This window comes from Anopheles coustani, chromosome 3 (genome assembly GCF_943734705.1).
Source record: "Anopheles coustani chromosome 3, idAnoCousDA_361_x.2, whole genome shotgun sequence".
Taxonomy (NCBI): domain Eukaryota; kingdom Metazoa; phylum Arthropoda; class Insecta; order Diptera; family Culicidae; genus Anopheles; species Anopheles coustani.
Window position 1 is genome coordinate 275,667 of NC_071288.1, and position 17,863 is coordinate 293,529.

Here is a 17,863-nt window from a genome sequence, read left to right on the forward strand (position 1 = left end):
GTAAAACAAACACTTTTCGATGAATACATCATGTGAGCATAGCACTTGTTTTGACACCCGTGCGGGTTCGTATAAGAGGAATTCTGTTCGCTTGCAAATAAGTAGTGCAGCCTAGTCGCTTAGCCATTATCAATCGATCTGATCATTGTGCGCGCACAGATGACGTTCGGGAACTCAGTTTTCACGTTCTATGGTTAATAAATAAAAACGAAATTGCCTCGCTACATAGATGGATAGAGCACAACAGCATATCAATAAGTGACGAACAATGATATCAATGAGAGCACTCGTGTTAAGCGCGACCAATCAGTCCGAAAGCGCGATCGCAAGTGGCAAAACGTGTGAGTCAGGATCTACATCGGGGCGTGCAATAGTTTCACGCTCCAGCACCACAAGTTGCCGGGTTGGTGACGGTCGCGGTGGAGTCGCAAGACGACAACAAAACGACACCGTTTCACGTTGGCGCTGCTGCGTCGTTTCCACACGTCCACAAAGATGGGCTTTAGCTGCTGTTACGATGGCTTCTGCGGTTAATTTGTGGTCGTCCGGTTTTAGCTGCGCGCCGAAAGATTCCGGAACCGGACTGATCGGTCGAAGTTACGAGAGACGGTTGCGCGGTGGAATGCTGGCGACGGGGTTCCGAGATCGGCACGTTGTTATCTCCCGGAGAGCATCGGATAACAGACCCACTCCAACGGGTCCGTCAATGGGTGCCGCGGAAAGACGAAAGTCGAGACGTTGCCACGACGTTGAAATCAGGCTCGCACCGATACGTTTCTGGCTCTAGCTTTCAGCGATGCGGCTCCGTTGACTGAAGACACTCAAATAAATTCACGACGATCGTGCGAGGCAATATAGCAAATGATCAGGTAAAATCGAAATCAGATAAGGCCTAATCGAGTTTTAATACTGTCCCGCCAATGTCGTACATCTTCGAGAATGGGTTTTCGTTGTCGTCGTGCCACCTTCAGCGATGGCGCAGTGGTAGACGCAAAGGGTAGATGCGACAGAAATAGACGCTTGCCCGTCAGGCGCCAGGTTTTATTGAAACATGCCGCCTGATTTCGGTTGACGTGGGCGTTTGTTTAAGTAGTGCGGCTTTGTTTAAGTAAACGTTGGGTTTTGGCGTTGAACATTTATTCGAATGAAAAATTGATTTTTAAACAGGCTCACCCACCCAAAAGGAAAACGCTTTTGTATCTACAACTTTTATAATGTGTTCGATTTGTGGCAATATGGCCTGTTTGTATGGTCGCAAAACAGCGAACATTGTAGCGCCACTGATGCGCATAGTAAATTAACTTTTTCCCGTTGATCGTGCTATGATACTCTTCTTCTTCTTGGCGTAACGATCTTGTTGGTCATGCCTGCCCGTTAAGGGCTTACGAGACTTTTTTACCCTATTGTGCGTGGATAGTCTGTCCTCTCGTACAGGGGAGGGTCCGGTCTCAGTTGGGATTCGAACCCACGCCGTCGAGGTTGTGAGCCCCGGCGCTCATAGGCCGATGTTCTAACCGGCGCTACCGCTCGGCTGTCGCGGACCCCCATACTATGATACTATTCAGGTCAAATACATACAAAATAAAAACATCAATAAGCGGAAGTTTTTTTAGCTAAACCAAAAAAATTGACGTATAGTTAAAAAAAACAGTTGTAGTAGCTATAGATTATGTGGCTCGTGTTGTTTTAGTTTTTAAATAAATAACGATTTGAATAGCAGAATACTTCACAAAATGTACTCTCGCGTAAATCATACGCGATTTTCCAAATGTCGGCTTCCACTCTGATTAAAGCAAACGAAACGATATTGCGAGCGTCAAAACGTAGTTCTACGAAATCAGCATCCATTAAAATGATGAAACAAAGTATACTATCAAGAATTTCGATTTGATGGGATCGGTTTAAATAGCAAGCAGATGATGGCGCCAGAAATTTAAATGTTAATCGCTCCAGTCAAAGATAGTGCACGCCGCGATCGGGTAGGCAGAAAATATGCTACAATTTATGATTGGGACTAATTAAGAGTTTTACGAGAAAGCGGTTTCTGTTATTTTATCGTTGGTAGCAGCCAACCAGATGCTAGCGGATGCCCGCCACGAACGAAGACAGTGTTAAACATATGATGAAGCTTATAAATATTCGACAATTCGATTGAAGAGGTATGCTATTTAAAACCGAAATCCTCTTGTCTTTATAGGTTGCTGATTTATTATATAATCCTTCCACGGGATTGATCGGATTCATAAAAATAATTCCAATGTCTATCCGCTGCAACAATTTCTGTCAGCCCATGAAATAGGTTCATAAACTCATGCATGAACTCTAACCGTGCTAGAGGGTTTTAATCATCACAAGATCTTTTTAGTGGAAATAGTCTTGCGGCATAAGAGCAAGTGTTATTCATTAGGTCTCAAGGCAGGCACAAGATTTCTGTCTAACGAATAGGTAGACAAGAAAGATCACCTCAGCTGGTTGCTGGCTATCTGTTTTTCATGTGTCACGCTTAAAATGCAATGAAATGTACCAATCGATAGCTTGTAACGGTGGAAACTTTAAACGAATGGATTTTACGCAAATAGATGTAGCTCTCCTCCGGACAATTACATTTTTATTTTTTCATTTATCTAAATAGATTGGCAACTTTTTGCTTGAATATCGGAGGCTCATGCAGTACGTATTCTTAGAAGCATGCTTTACCCTGTATTCCATCGTTTTATAATACATTAGGGCCTATTCCGAACGAAATCGTCAAAGCTAATCGATCGTATGGCAAATAAACGATCGTCATATAAACCACTCGAAATATGTATCACGAACGATTTTCATGAACAATCGTCAAATGAGATAACGATCGTCAAGTAAACTAGCTTGAAAGCAGTCAAATTTTACTGTAGTGTCAGATTAGTGATCATTCGTGTGATTTGAGTACAAACCAGTCGGTACTTAAAAGTGAATTTAATTGAATTGTGCAGACCATAAATGCGAAATATGTTTTCGGGAGTGGTATTCGTCGTTAATCATGGCTGCGATGACGACAGTGACGAAGAAAACGTTATGGATTTGGTGGCACATCGAAGAAGACTACGCAAGGAAGTAGATCCTCTTGAATTACCGGAAAAAACGTATGTAATGCCTGATTAAAAATTGCAAGAACGTGTTAAAACGTTAAAGTGTAATCTTTCTTTCAGATTTATTCTAAATTTCAGGGTTTCAAAGGCGCTCTTCCTTGAATTAGATGGTTTGATAGCCGATTCGATTGCCCCGAAGCACAATCGGGGGCTTTCTCCCCGAGTAAAATTGGCTGCAACTTTGAGATTCTTAGCTCAAGGTTCATACCAGCAAAGTGTGGCCAATGATTTTGCTGTTCCAATCGGGCAATCGACATTTTCGAAAGTATTGGAACAAACTTTGAATGTGTTGGAATCCAAGCTGGCACACCTCATATCGCTAGAAATGACGGAAGATGAGAAATCAGAGGCACGGAGATATTTTTTTGAAAAAACGGGTATACCAGGTGTAGTTATGTGTGTCGACGGGTCGCATATAAAAATAATACCTCCGCATGAAGATCCCGTTTTGTATTATAATCGCAAAGGATTTTACAGCCTTAATGCGTTAATGGTAAGTTTCTAATGATTTTCAACCTAATTCGATTACATATTGATACTTTAACTATCTTTACAGATTTGCGACCACAGCAAAAAAATTCGATATGTAAATGCGAGGTTCAGTGGATCGAACCACGATTCGTTTATTTTTAATAATAGCACGTGCATGGGTTTCTTTGAAGACAAGTGGAGAAATGGCGAGAGAATGTTTAAGCTATTAGGTAAGTATATCACTTATTATACATATGTGTTCCGATGTTAAATATTTATTTTCATTTCATATCTCATAGGTGACTCTGCATATGCTTCAAAGCCATGGCTTATAAAGCCGTTTAGAAATCCGGATCCCGACACGCCCGAATCATCGTTCAATTTGAAGCACTCTAGAGGGCGTTCAATAATTGAACAAACTTTTGGATCGCTGAAAAATAGATTTAGGTGCATACTGGGTGCGCGACAGCTTCATTATGCTCCACCGAAGTGTGTCAAAATAGTGAATGTATGCTGTGCGCTGCACAATTTATGCATTCGTGAAGGATTACCCGAAATTGAAGATTAGGTGTAGTGAAAGAAGTACAACACATAAAAAAAATTGATTCTCATTTTTTATTGATTCAAGTATTATACAAATAAATTTATTATGGAAATTATTTTTTTATATGACAATGCATAATATAATCCAACACATAATCTTAACATAAGCACAACTTAAACGTAAATGGTAAATCGCGATTAATTTTTTTTTAAATGTTCTAAGATACTAAAATGAAAACTTTTAGTGTCTTCGACATGTTTTCTGGCACTGTCGGCCAGCTCACCCAAGATTTTAATCAGTTGATCATTTTGACGAATCAAAATATCAATGCTTTTTTCGTCCTGGCTAGTTGATCTTTTTTTAAATATTTTTTTTCTATTCTTTTTTTCTACGACGTTGGATGACCGTCCAGCCTCTTTATTATTGTCCGACGATCCTACTTTCTCTTTCTCGTTACCATTGGTGGAGTGCATAGGTTCTGCTCGCTCTTCATCATTTGAACCTTTGTTAAATGGCCCTTCTTCCTCCTCAATGTTAAAATCTTTCCTGATGGATGGCCCTACTTCAAGTTCGATGATCTCAATTATTTGACCAGATTTATCGTTTAAATTGCCCTCTGGAACACCTATACAAATGCTCTCAGGTACTCCCATTGCGTTTTTATCCAGATGCGTAACTGATAAAACGCGCTCATCTATGTCATCCAATAACGCCTTTTTTGCTACTCCACCACCTGTCTTATTCATTTCTTTTTTATTGTAGCTCAATTTTCTTTTTGCGTTGTACTTCTTCTCTATCCAAACCTAAAAATAAGTAAATCATTAAAATATATTCAAGGTAACTCATTTGCGAAATGTTTCAAATGCAGACTTACTCTGCTCCATGCATTTGGTTCTTTAAATGGAGGACCTATTGAATTGAGCTTCTCCGCAACTTCTTTCCAAAAGTCGCTTTGATTTGTCCTACGACCGCATGCAACGTCAGGATTTTTCTCCATCAATTCAACCAGCATCTGTTGCTGTTGTTTTGTCGTACGAGTGCAGCTAAAAAATATATTTTTAATTTATTAATGATCACACTTGAAAGAAAACACTTTAAATATTTTTTTTATGCAGTCACACTTGTACTCACTTTTTTTTATCCATAACTTTAGTTCAATCTTCACTTCACACACTTCACAAATAAAAACCGATAATACGGGATACCACTTCGATGAGAAATATTCCACAGACTGCCGAGCGTTACCCTAACCAGGTTCACACGAACCAAATGGAACCAACGCGGAGCACCAACGGTGAATAAATCTGCTTTTCTAAACTTGTGTGCGTGTTTGGTGTTAATCTTTGTACTTTTCAATTTGTTAGTTGAGCAGGTGTTACAAATCTCAAGCTCCCTCATGGACGGATTTGCGTTATCGACTGGTCTTTTGTCATCGATAACACATCGATCGTCATTGCTGTTGAAAAAGCTTATGTGATACCTATAACGATCGTTAACTCAACTGCTCGACAAATTTACTCACAGATGGCAGAGCTCAAACGATTTTATTGACGATTATTTCGACGATCGTCTGTTTGAACGGATGTGATAGGGTTTCACTCAAAACGATCGTTTATGTTTGGCTTAACGATCGTTTACCTTTGACGACTTCGTTCGGAATAGGCCCTATTCATTCGTGACACATCAATCGATCCTCGGTCTTTGCAACAAATCGGGTTATCGTTTCCTTTCAAGCAATGTCTGTCGCTTACAAGGCGATGGTCGTAAATGTTATATTTCGAAGCGCCACCGCTTTCCGCAACTGATTGTGTTTTTCAACCCACAGAGAAGGCACTCTTCTGTGCCGCTGACATAAAATTCCCATAAAATAAAAATGAATAAATCAATTCCGAGCCGTAGAGCGTAGTGTGCAACCTATTGTCGTTTGTTCCTTTCTGTCCCAGGCCAGCGACGAGCTTCGAAAATCGCCCATATACCGATTGACATTAGCATTCGTCTTATCACCTGTTAATTAAAGTGTCATCCAAAATGTCCCAGTTTGTTACGGTCGTAAATCGTTCGCCTTATTATGGGATGCAGGTTCGAACTCGCTCCACTAGCAGCGTCACGATAATGGCTTTAGCTTTGTGGGCTTACGCCGATGATATTCGAGCGTTTTGAAACGTAAGCCGATTCACTGGTGGTATTTCCACGAGAGTAGAATTTTAAAGTTTCTGTTTTTGCAAATTATAGGTTTTTGGAAGTGGGGATTTGGTCGCAGCTTTATATAGTCTTTATTTCAGGCTCCAGCGAAGTCGACTTGTATCGTTTCGTGCTGCTTCACTAAGTCGGACTACGTTTGAGCTCCATTCATTCGATTATTTGTTTCTCAATTCATTTCGATTTACTTTTTATTACCAATGCCTCTGACACTTTATAGGCGTAAAATTGGTCATTACTTTAAATAATTAGATCAGTTTATTTATGTGTAAGCATGCTGTGAGTAACCTGATAGCTTGATGTTCGGTTTTAGATTTGGAATTCTCAATCATAACTTGGTAGTTTTATTATAACATCGAGGACATTCTCTATTCTTCATATCTTTGAAAATACTTCTCTGCGAAGCTTATTTATAGAAGCCAATGATGAAGAAACTTGATGAAGATTTATAATATTTCCATTTATATTCGAAGCAGAATTTCTATAACTCTAGCTAATTCAAACAGAAACAAACAACAGAATTCAATCCAGTTGCGATCGTAGTTTTTGTTGAAAAAAGGAACATAATCCCTGTTTTTCATACGATTAAAAGCGCGTTTAAAAGAAAACGACTTGTATTTTTGGCCCCTGGGTGTCTCAATTTATAAATAGCTGAACAAACTTTCACTTCCGGACACTTAAGCGCCTTAGTTTGTATACTACGAGTGCTATAAAAACACACCTTGATGTTTATGCAACGTCTGCTGTCTTGTCTTATCGTTGATTGATAAATAGTGTCTTTATTAATGTCCCTAGAAAGGCGACGATTGAGATTGTTGCAAATGTGATAGGGGAGTGCCTTTTTTCTGCCGTACCTTACGGTTTATTCAGTGAATTCTAACGATGGTCAATTTCCAGTATGTGTGGGTTTTAAAAAAATCCCGTTCCTATTTTCGACCCCTGGTATACACCGTCATACCATCGTTTACCCCATCGCTCTGTCTTATGCGCTATGTACTGCTAATTAGCCATGATTTATGTTACGGGTTACTTATTCGCAAGATATTGCGCGTCTATCAAATAACCCGTGGTCAGCGGCTCTATCAACATCCTTGTTTGACCTCAGAGAGCTCACACGAACACAAACTTTCTGTGACTGTGGGGGTAGTTATTTCTGTTCGGCGTTTGGCATATGAAAGCCATGCGTTTAGTTTGTGTTATTAGTTTTCATGATCTTATCTTGTCACCCATATTTGAACATGTTTTAGCCAACCAACAATATTCAGCACGACCATAGTTTTGTGCGATTACGGCTCCGAGAGATAGCGAATGCTGGGTATGAAAGTTTTGTTAGATCATGCTGGGAATTAATGTTGTGTTCTCAATACACAGTACGAAGAATTTTATGGCAAGATAGAATTTGCCAATTTCTCAAACATACGAAATGAACTATACATCTGCTTGAGGTTAACTACCAAATCTGCGGTATCATGGAGTAACGATGCTACAAATCAAGAACTGTGTGGACCACACACATGGTTTATTTCTTATACACGATGCAGTTACCAGCTATAGTACCATAGTCTCTTAGCAGCTATACTGCTGTTGTTTGGCGTACACTCGAACTTCGAACGGCACGCGAGCATACTGTTGGCTCAACTCGAGTGGCCGATCGTGCGCAAGTGCTGTCAGCCTGAAAAGCTCTCAAACGAGCCACAAGTGACTATCGTAACATACCTTCCCTAACTGGCATCGGGATCGGTTTCAACATGTGTGTCTCGCTTTGGTTTCCAGAGGAATTTTATACTAACCTCATCCTGATGCTTGAGGAAGTATGGAAGTAAGAAGCATATCAACAAGAATCATCCGAAACCCCTTTTGCTGTACTGCACAAAAAAGACAACTTCCCTTATGAGGAGATTATTGGCTGCCTATATATGGTTTTGGAAGCTATGCGGCTTTTTGGCTCACTAAATTAGCGAGGTATATCACAACAAAGATGTTAATAAATTTGTCCACCTTTGCATGGAGGGAACTTTCTATACAGTTCCCAGATGGCCGAAATGAGACAAACCAAACAATCAATACAAAATGGTCTGTGCGTTATAGAAGACTGGTTTTTAGTTTTGTAGATAGTACAGTTTAGGGGACTGACTATCCTCATACCCAAGGGAAAACAATCTAGTAAGCCCTTAACGAGCAGGCTTGACCATGAAGAAGTATCTTGGTGGATCTAGGTATAAATTCCCAGGACGTTTTAAAATTTTTTTATTCATTATAAACTTTCACAGAGGTACCTTACGTAAATGAAACGTTTGCTAATTCTAGCATCAGTTTTTCAATCTGGATTAATCTTAAGCAAGACTTTTTTAAACATGCGTTTAACGTTGAAAGTTGTAAGCGCTACGTAACGCTTTGATATGTGTATTCCTTCCGATCAAACATTTGAGTAAAAAGTTGTTTCCATTATGAGCAATTTGGTAGATTATATTAACACAAAAAATTAATTGGTTTGTCAAAATTTAATTGGCTGTGCTCTATTTGCTTGTCTTTTTATGAGAGAATCTGCCATAAAAGGTACATAAAAACTGTAATTGGGCTGACCTGTCCAATTCAACTAAAAGCGGTTCCCTTTATTTTAGTTGTTGAGTGATAAAATGTGTTGCAGTTTTGCTTTTTGTTAGTGATGTCGTTTTTAATGTCAATGGTTTTGCGTTCGCTTTATCCTCAACTAGTGCTACCTGCGTCCGATCTTAACTTTGGGCACCATGGATTTATTAGCGCTATTTGAGCCCAAAATAAATATATTTAAAATCATGAGTGTCTCTTCGATGGTATTACTATAAATGTGCGATATTTTTGTCGACATCATAAAATGCTGTGGTTTACTGGCTGCAAGTGCTTTTGGTCCATGTGGTTTCTATAATTATAATACGTGATCTTGCAGGCCATAAAATGCCATAGAATCTGTTATAAACTAAATCGTGATAATAGCATGAATTGTTGGGCCAATTCGAAGTGCAATGGCTGTAAGACCATAGTCAGTTAGAGCAAGAGCTGGAAACAATATTGATTGCATACCTCCCAGATGGAATAAAATACAAAGGCCAACGAGGCCAGCTCAATATTTCGTTGGCCAGCCAAAACCCATAAAAGGTTCTTGGATGCATCGTACGTACTTTTCGTCCCTATTATTTACAGTAACAAGAAAAGAGAGGGGGAAAGAACCCGAAGAGATATTCCCTTGTACCCGGATGTATTTGTTTGGCCTACCATCAAGCTTCTTCTTCAAAAATACTCGAGTTAACAATAACGAATTTTTGAAGGTTTTTGGTTTCCTCCAACGTTTTTCCTTCTTTGTAATTTCTTCAAAGCTTTTGTGGAAAGGTAGAGGTAAAAGTGTGTGAACACCTTCCTGGCGCCCAAGTGCTCGTTTTTCTCCTTCTGACTCCTTTTCCTCATCATCAAACAGTATTGTATTTTGGTGTTCACCGACCCGATTACCTGCAGTCATTTTGTGGAAGATCGGTATTCTCGCTTCAACCTATGTGTGTAAGTTTTGACCACCAAAAAGACTTCGCGACGTACAAGGGATCATCGTCCAGTTTGTCGAGAGAAAATACCTCACCAAATTCTGGCTGTAAGGAACTAGACGATGAAAACGAGGGAAATTGAAGATCGTTTTCAAGCACGATGCATGCTGTGCTGATTGCGCAGAGCTTATTCATTTTTTCTTTAACAATACCTGCCGGTTTGGCTTAAGAGTTCATGGACCCTTGATGCTTGAAACCTTGAATCCCTTCGCTGTGCTTCGTGGCGCTTGTTTTTGTTATCACATAGTCTTGAAAGGCGCATTGCAACTTCATTTAGATGAACTAGAAGAAGATCATTTTCATTCGGTAGCTTGTAAATATCTCTGAACCAAATAAATGTTTCTACATACGTTAGGTTGATCCATTTATTCCACATGTTTATGGCTCTCAAGTGGCAAGACATATTATGCTGATATTATCCCAAACTCGCTTTTGATCGCTTGTTTGGGTGCCGACGGTGTTTGAATTCAATTAAAATGATTCACTGTTTACGTTCAACCTAAGCAGGGTTAACGGCAAATCGTTCAGCAAACATTATACAAAGAGTTGGAAACTGAATAATAAGTTAATTAAACATTACAAAAACGGCACAAGCCACACACTGTGTCACTGAATTCATCGATATTTTTAAATGCATAAACACTGTTCACTGTACTATGCCATCGCCTATCGTCACTGTTAAAAGCATATACCGTTTCAACAAATCGATGCTTTTTCCCACTCACTCACTCATTAAAACCATGTGGGCGAAATAACTCCAACACTTCGCACGAGAAGGAGTTGCATTATTTTTCCGCAAGCCATAAGCTAGTCGCGATACTGTGAAGCACTGATCGATATTTTTTTAGCTATGGCAAAAATTCTGTAAATATACGCAATGAATACACTAGAAGGATTGCATTCAGATCATGAATTGAAGCATATGCCACCACTTCAGTTATCTAACTACGAAACAACGAGAGACCACTCAAAGCACTTGACATATTTGTTTACGATTGGCCGCTTACCGAACTCTGCTTTAACTCGCTATCTGGTTTGTGCTGTTTTCTGTTCGATGTTCTTTGCTTCAAATAAAAAATAGAAGACTTTTACGTCAAGTTGTAAACCCAACACAAAGTAGGTTAACGACGAGCAAGCAAACTATTTTTTACTGAGAAATCTTATACCGAACTGATCTTATAACGGCGAAGACGTGAATGCACGACTGTCTTCGTTAACGGTTTGAACTAAACTGATCTGTTTTCGGCGAACTGCTCGGCTAGCAAGGTTGAGAACTTCGTGAGTGGCTTTGGAGAACTCGCCGCGTCATTGAGTGGATCATCGTGATCAATCGCCTTTGGTTGGACTGTCGGTCTTTAGTTTTTAGGTTTATCTTTTATTTTAGCACGCAATTACAAGAGATATGATTTAATTTCTTGCTACTTTTGACTAGTATTTTATTTGATTGCTTTGGGAAAAAGTGTAGAACATTCCACGATTGTTCCTAGGACCGTTGGTCTGTATGGATATCTATATAGGGTTAGTGTTTGTTTGTACAATCTTCAAAGGTCATTTAAATCTTTTCGCGAGCACTGTCTCGTAAGTCGACAAGCGCGAGAACACGATCGTCGCTCGTACATTCTGTATTTGTTCCATCTGATTCACCCTAAATATGCTATGCAGAGTGCGCCACTGAATGGCGTTTGAGAACGTGTTTTTGAAAGAGAGGAAGTACTGAAACATAAACAAAGAACCCTTACACGCCGCGGAGTCACATAAATCGTTCGTCAGACGATCTGCTATGTCGGTATCGGAAGTATAGAGTATGAATATCCATGTGTGTCTATAGCATCCGTATTTTGTTTTTTTCATCTAGTTTTTATAGGTATTGGGTCAAAGTGCTTTGTAGTGCTTTCTATTCACTAGTAGCTATGTATGATCGGTAAATTTTGGCGTCAATGAAAGCATTCCATAGTTTTATAGCGGGTGGGTTTGTTTACTTTCTCGTTGTAAAACAAAAACTAGTCGTTGGCCTACGTAAGTCTGCTGCAAGTTAAGTCCCAAAAAGGAAACATGTTGGCAACTGACGTTGGGGGGTTAATACCTGTCACCAAATCATTAATCGGTCGTAATCGTAGTTCACCGAAAGAAATCTGTCTTAAATCGGCCAGTATTGACTTTGAACTTTAATTAACTTAGTGGTAAAGAAACAAACATGGGTAGCAAATTAAACTGTTATAAGAAAAACAAAAGATAACCTAGACGCCATCAGCAAGTATATGGAAAGATATTAGATTTTACGTCTCCTTTTTGTAGAAATGCCTATGGTCTTCAAACTGTAACCTTTCGATGAATGGAACATTAGAAGCTGATTGAATGATACGTGTGCGTTTGCGCATGAATGAAGTAGCACTTCTGAGAATCGAGCTGGAGGAAATAGTGGTCGCTGCACGACCACGCAAAGGCTTTGTATTTTTCTTGTTTTGAACGTCTTTTCATTCATGAAAAATAGTGACTTGGGCGTCGGAACGCCGGAGTTTCGCTAGCGCCTCATCGATCGGCCGTTAAGCATTAATGAGACGTAAATCAACGAAACTACGCCGAGCCTTACGCCGTAGCGCCCAGCTGGGGCGGCTAGCTCGCGCACAAATGTTAATCTGCACGACGCGTTTGCCCACGTATCAACATCGTCTTGGCAAGACGATCGGCGGCACTCGCTGACCGACCAGTTTCACATTTTGTTTCGAGAGTTTCATTTCTTGTTTGCCGGCTTGTTTTCCCCTTTTGCTGTTACTCTGCACTACAATGCCCCTTTCCCAACTGCCTCGCATCTGAACATAAACATTGGTGTGTTCCATTAAATGATTAGCCCACGCACATCTACGTCCTTATGACGATAAACCAATGCAGTGCGCTCTGTAGGTTCACATTTAGACGAAACGTTTTGGCTTGAGAAAAGAAAACGAAAATTGATGTTTTAAACAGAAGTATTAACACTTGTTCCTCATCATCTTGGCGTACAAATGAGAAACCGCATCTGTTTGAAAATAAATAATTCAATATGCTCAGTTCCAAGGTACGCCCGAATGAAAAGGATATGTAAGTGTTACATAGAATAGAAATAGGGAATATAGCTAGCTATGCGAGAATAGAGCAAATGGTTTAGTACACTTTCTTTTTTGTCAACTGTTATGGCATAGATTAAATCCTTAAGCTTCAATTTTCTTTTACAAATCCAGTTCAGGGTATTAAAATAGTTAAAGGATTTAAACAAATGTCTAGGTTTTTGTTTTTGATATTTCTTTTTTATTCCGATGGGAGATGTTTTTTACAGTCTTTAACGATAGTAAAAATTTATCGAGAGGACATTTGTTGCCATTGGGGCCTGCGCATGCTTTTGAAACGCACAACAGGTCCTTAAAATGTAGCTTTAATCAATTTCCGTCCAAGTTCGGGTAATGATTGTTCAAGGGTTGATGTAGTTGGATGAAGTTTATAATAGACCATAAGCTTCATTGGTATATGGTGACCATAGGTTCTTTCTCCACAAATGTCAGACGTTTCTGCAGCCAGCTCTGAGTACAGATCGAGGTATGGTAAGGATCGTACTTTCATTAAAATATCATTTGACTGCGAGTCGTACTGTTGCTATGCGTGCAAGAATATACTTACTTAAAAACTTGGTGTTGACTTTCGTATGTATGTTATCGACTTCTGAATTCGTCATTCCACATTTAAACGGTGGTGCAAACATAATCACGCATACGGTAATGCTGGCGTAATTGTTTAACCGTAAACATTACCGTTTCGATGACCTATGCTCGAACAAAACTGTTATGTTGCATGCAATACTTGTTGTATGGAACATTTATGTGATGGGTCGCTTGTTGTGGCTTGTATGAAACAGTGTTCGAATGTTAGGCGGTTGACTTCGACGGGTGGCTTTTAAAAATAATCGAACACATGTTTGACGAAGTAATTCCTTTTGTTGTATTATTCACACTTATTTTTGTTCAGAAAATTGTAGGATTAGAGCCGAAGAAATTGTTACATATTATTGTAAACATTCCAAAGCCTAGGCCCTTAATTGTTTGAATAGGTCCTACTGAACGAATTTTGTGTGTTAATTGTTTTAAAGTTAATTAATTTATCCCAAAGCGGTAATACCTCTCCGTTTTAGTTTTATTCAATGCATTAGGTTACATGAGAGTTGCATGCGTTAATTTTCGAAACCATTTACTGTTGGAGAAATAACATTGACGTGTAGGAAGGTACTTAGTGTAGGACTACATCCGACAATCAATATTCTCATACAGACGCTTCAAGCTGGATATTAGACGTGTTGGACATTAATCGCACATTAGTATAGCATTGAGTGCGGAGTGACTACGTTGTGAATTTTCGTGCTTCAATCTAGCCACGATGAGTGGAAGTCGGGAATTGTTGGAAGCATTGTTGCGTTTTCCGAAAAAGGATATTTTCGATTGCGTTCCTTTGCATTATCTTGTGTTGAAAATGAACGGAATGGGTTGCATCACTCCTCGTTTGGGAATCCGCAATGGAACGACCATAACTACTGTGCTAGATGTTTCCCTGTTTGTAGTGAACCTAGTGCTTGCCGTCAGCATGATGGTCTACGGGACGTTCTTCGCAGAGCGACCATTGGAATCGCCAATCATGTTCATTGGTGTGAAGATGGTAAACTTCACTTGTTACGCGTCAACCATCTATGGCTTGATCAGTTGTTTTATAAACCGTCATGACATCTGGAAGTTCTACAACCAGGCCTACGCCATCGACATCATGCTCGCTAAGCTTGGCGAGCAAACTAACTTTAACCGCAGTTTTACGCTATTCGTCATGTACTATGGCGCTGCAATGGGTACTTGTCTGTTCATGATCAGCATATTGTACCGTGGAACCATGCCCTGGCTGCTTTTGCTTAATTTAAGCTACACCTACTTCAGCCTCACAACGTTTCATATCGTCAGTGTAACGTGTGTAGAGGTGGTTTGGGTGCGCAACCTACGCTTAAATAGGGTGCTTCGCAGGCAGCTTTCTCTAGCTGATAACGTAGTTGAGGCGCCAACACTCACAACGAGCGGTCCGAATCAAAAATTGGTACTACGCCAAATCATGCAAATATTTGATTTGGTTTGCGATCTGGCTGACGAAGGTAGTTTCTATTACGGGATGCAGGTATAGTAAATGGATGATTGGGTTTGAATTTCTTTTACATTTCTAATCGATGGGCTTAAATTGCTTTTATCTTTAATTATAGATTATGGTCAGCATTACAGGATCTTTCGTTTTCTTACTGTTCTACACCTTTGCTTTTACGCTGGTCATACGTTCGGTGCTCCCATTCGACAGTGTGCTCCACGCTGGTCCTATCATGTCGTACTTGATATTTTTATACAACATATTGATAGTAGCTTGTTTCGGCAATGCACTAAAACAGCAGGTAACATTTCAGTGACAAATTGTAGATTTATTTTTTAATTGTACGAATTTGTTGATCAGGCAACGTAATTTTTGTAAGCTTTCTTAGACGAACGAGCATATTTAATCACGATTTTCACGCCGATATATTCCCGTATCAATTTTTTCAGGGAACGATCACTTCGACGTTGATCGACAGGGCCATCAATTCGACAAATAATGCAGATATAATCGAGATGGTATCACAGGCATTGTGTGGGTCATTGCTTGCTGTCGCTTAATGTAACCGATCAATTTTCCACTTTCCACCCAACATGAAGCACTTCATACGAAAAGCATCGTTTTTACGTGCATGCTTTGGCTATGGTTATCCTGAATGTTATGTTATGTATGCTTTCATTGTGTTTTATTGTCGTACATCAAACCGGATTAATAATGAAAACATTTTGGGTCGTCAAACGCATCGGACTGTACGCTCATCGGAGTTCTGTTAGTTTGGTTTAGCTTGAATTTGGTTCGTTAAAAAAGCTTTTCAAAAAGCTAGTTTTTGCACTATACGTTAACTTTGTTTTTATTACGCTGCTTTGTGTGTGGTACGAGTTGATATTTTCACATGAAGTGGTGTTTCCTGAGGTTGTGAGTTTTTATATTGTACGGACACATGACCATCCCCGCAATTGGATTTTTTCTTATCTGTCGTTTGGTGAGCGGCTACGCAATCGTTTGCTGGTCAACGGATGCCAGCGGGTTGATTGAAAAGGATCCCGTGGAAAATCAAAGAATCAATTGATTGATGATTGATACTTGATTATATAACCCAAAAATAATCTATCTCAGAACGTGTATCTTACCGGATTCCCGTTCGAACCTTGGATTACCATCCATCCTTTACTTTGTTAACTTTTGGGAATCAATTTATCCACCAAAAATGGACAGTGACAGGATGTTGTTGAGTGTTCGTTGGTGTATGGTAAAGACATATGTTATTTTTTGCTGATGTATACTAAATCTTTTCATGCCTCATCGTTGCCGGTTGTTGTTGTTACCCAACTGTATTGGTGGTGTCACATCGATGCATGATGCTCTTTCGGATGGATGCGCTTGCAAATGGTTTAAACAAATAAACTGTCTGCTTCGTAAATGAACTGGTGGCTTGGATCTCGTGCGATTTTAATCATGGCGGCGGTGCGGATGCTGGCAGTTACGCATGTTTCTGATGCAGCTGGGCCATCGATCACCGATACTAACGTGTGGATTGTTCCCCTTCGATTGGACGCTGATTTTCTCGGTAAGTCTATGCATTTCCATTTTTCGTGTATATTTTTTAATCGGTATTCTTTTTCAATCCTACTAAATTAAATTGATTTATTATTTGGAGGTTTGTGACTCACCACCTCGACGGCGTGGGTTCGAATCCCAACCGAGACAGGACCCTCCCCTGTACGAGAGGACTGACTATCCACGTATACATAGGGTAAAAGTTTCGTAAGCTCTTAACGGGTAGACATGACCTATGAGGACGTTACGCCAAGAAGAAGAAGATCAGCACATGGTAGAAAATCATTTAGCAATTGTGCACTCATCTAAGAATAAAGATTTTAAATGTCTATATTTCTATAAAATTTTATTCAATCATACGAAATATAACAAGAGTTGCTAAAATACCAAATATAGTGGTTGGGTCCTTTATATGTTGGAAGACTGGCAATTAGGACAATTAATTTAGTAGTAGTTTGAAAATGAAACAAACAAATGATAAAAATAGGCAAACATATATGATACGTATAATAAATTTTCGGGGGAGCCCATGGCGCAGCGGTAGCGCGAGGAAACACCACACCACAGGTGTGGGATCGAATCTCGAGTCTGGCACCCTCCGGTATTACGAACGGCTGACCACCGATCTATAATATACCGTCTTTCGGTCACACAAACTCTCTTCGGAGAGAGGCCTTGTCCCACTAGGGGATGTCGTGCCACATAAAAAAAAAAAAAAAAAAAATAATAAATTTTCATCTTCCTCATTAATCGTATTAGCTTATCTTAGATAAATTCAATGTGCTAAACATCTCTTTCTAGATACTTTCCACTGCAGCAACGTACATCATTATACTTCTGCAATTTGAAAGTGCTGGCAGCTCAGCCGCTTAAAGGATAAGCGGTTTTGCATGATGATGATTGTTATTTCAAAACATCGAAAACGCAGGATCCGCGTACTTGAGTGTGTTTAACATCAAACACGAAAATTTTTAACTATCAAAAATAAAATAATGTTTTCTCAGTTAAACATCACCAACATACAACAAGTATATAATTTTTGTGATTATATTTCAGATTTCGTGTGTAACTTCAATGTTGAAATTTGAATGTGTTAAAGTTGTAGTGAAGCAAAGAATACATTTGGCAAATTGCTTGTAGATAATTTTAGTATTTTAATTTCTCAAGCAGAGGTTTCCCAAAGACTTATCACAAAACCGAGCATTCTATCCTTTTGTTTTTCAAGTTTTCATGAAACAAAAATCGTCCAT

At 39.5% G+C, this 17,863-nt stretch overlaps 2 protein-coding genes across 2 annotated transcripts; both read left to right on the forward strand.

Moving 5' to 3' along the window:
* Nucleotides 1-2,988: 2,988 nt before the first annotated feature.
* LOC131259924 (putative nuclease HARBI1) lies at nt 2,989-4,167 on the forward strand. The gene is made up of 4 exons (XM_058261533.1): nt 2,989-3,122; nt 3,189-3,621; nt 3,685-3,829; nt 3,899-4,167. Exons 1-4 carry the CDS (start codon nt 2,989-2,991, stop codon nt 4,165-4,167), a joined length of 981 nt encoding a protein of 326 aa, XP_058117516.1.
* Nucleotides 4,168-13,443: 9,276 nt separating this feature from the next.
* LOC131259925 (uncharacterized) lies at nt 13,444-17,486 on the forward strand. Its single transcript, XM_058261534.1, has 6 exons — nt 13,444-13,489; nt 14,311-15,092; nt 15,175-15,357; nt 15,506-15,574; nt 16,537-16,623; nt 17,415-17,486. Exons 1-6 carry the CDS (start codon nt 13,444-13,446, stop codon nt 17,484-17,486), a joined length of 1,239 nt encoding a protein of 412 aa, XP_058117517.1.
* Nucleotides 17,487-17,863: the final 377 nt, after the last annotated feature.

Bases quoted from the DNA above. Each gene is read 5' to 3' on its own strand.
- LOC131259924 (XM_058261533.1), top strand. From the start codon at position 2,989: ATGTTTTCGGGAGTGGTATTCGTCGTTAATCATGGCTGCGATGACGAC. The intron at 3,622-3,684 runs GTAAGTTTCTAA...CTATCTTTACAG, and splicing joins ACAGCCTTAATGCGTTAATG to ATTTGCGACCACAGCAAAAA. The intron at 3,830-3,898 runs GTAAGTATATCA...CATATCTCATAG, and splicing joins GAGAATGTTTAAGCTATTAG to GTGACTCTGCATATGCTTCA.
- LOC131259925 (XM_058261534.1), top strand. From the start codon at position 13,444: ATGTCAGACGTTTCTGCAGCCAGCTCTGAGTACAGATCGAGGTATG. The intron at 13,490-14,310 runs GTAAGGATCGTA...GCTTCAATCTAG, and splicing joins TGAGTACAGATCGAGGTATG to CCACGATGAGTGGAAGTCGG. The intron at 15,093-15,174 runs GTATAGTAAATG...CTTTAATTATAG, and splicing joins GTTTCTATTACGGGATGCAG to ATTATGGTCAGCATTACAGG.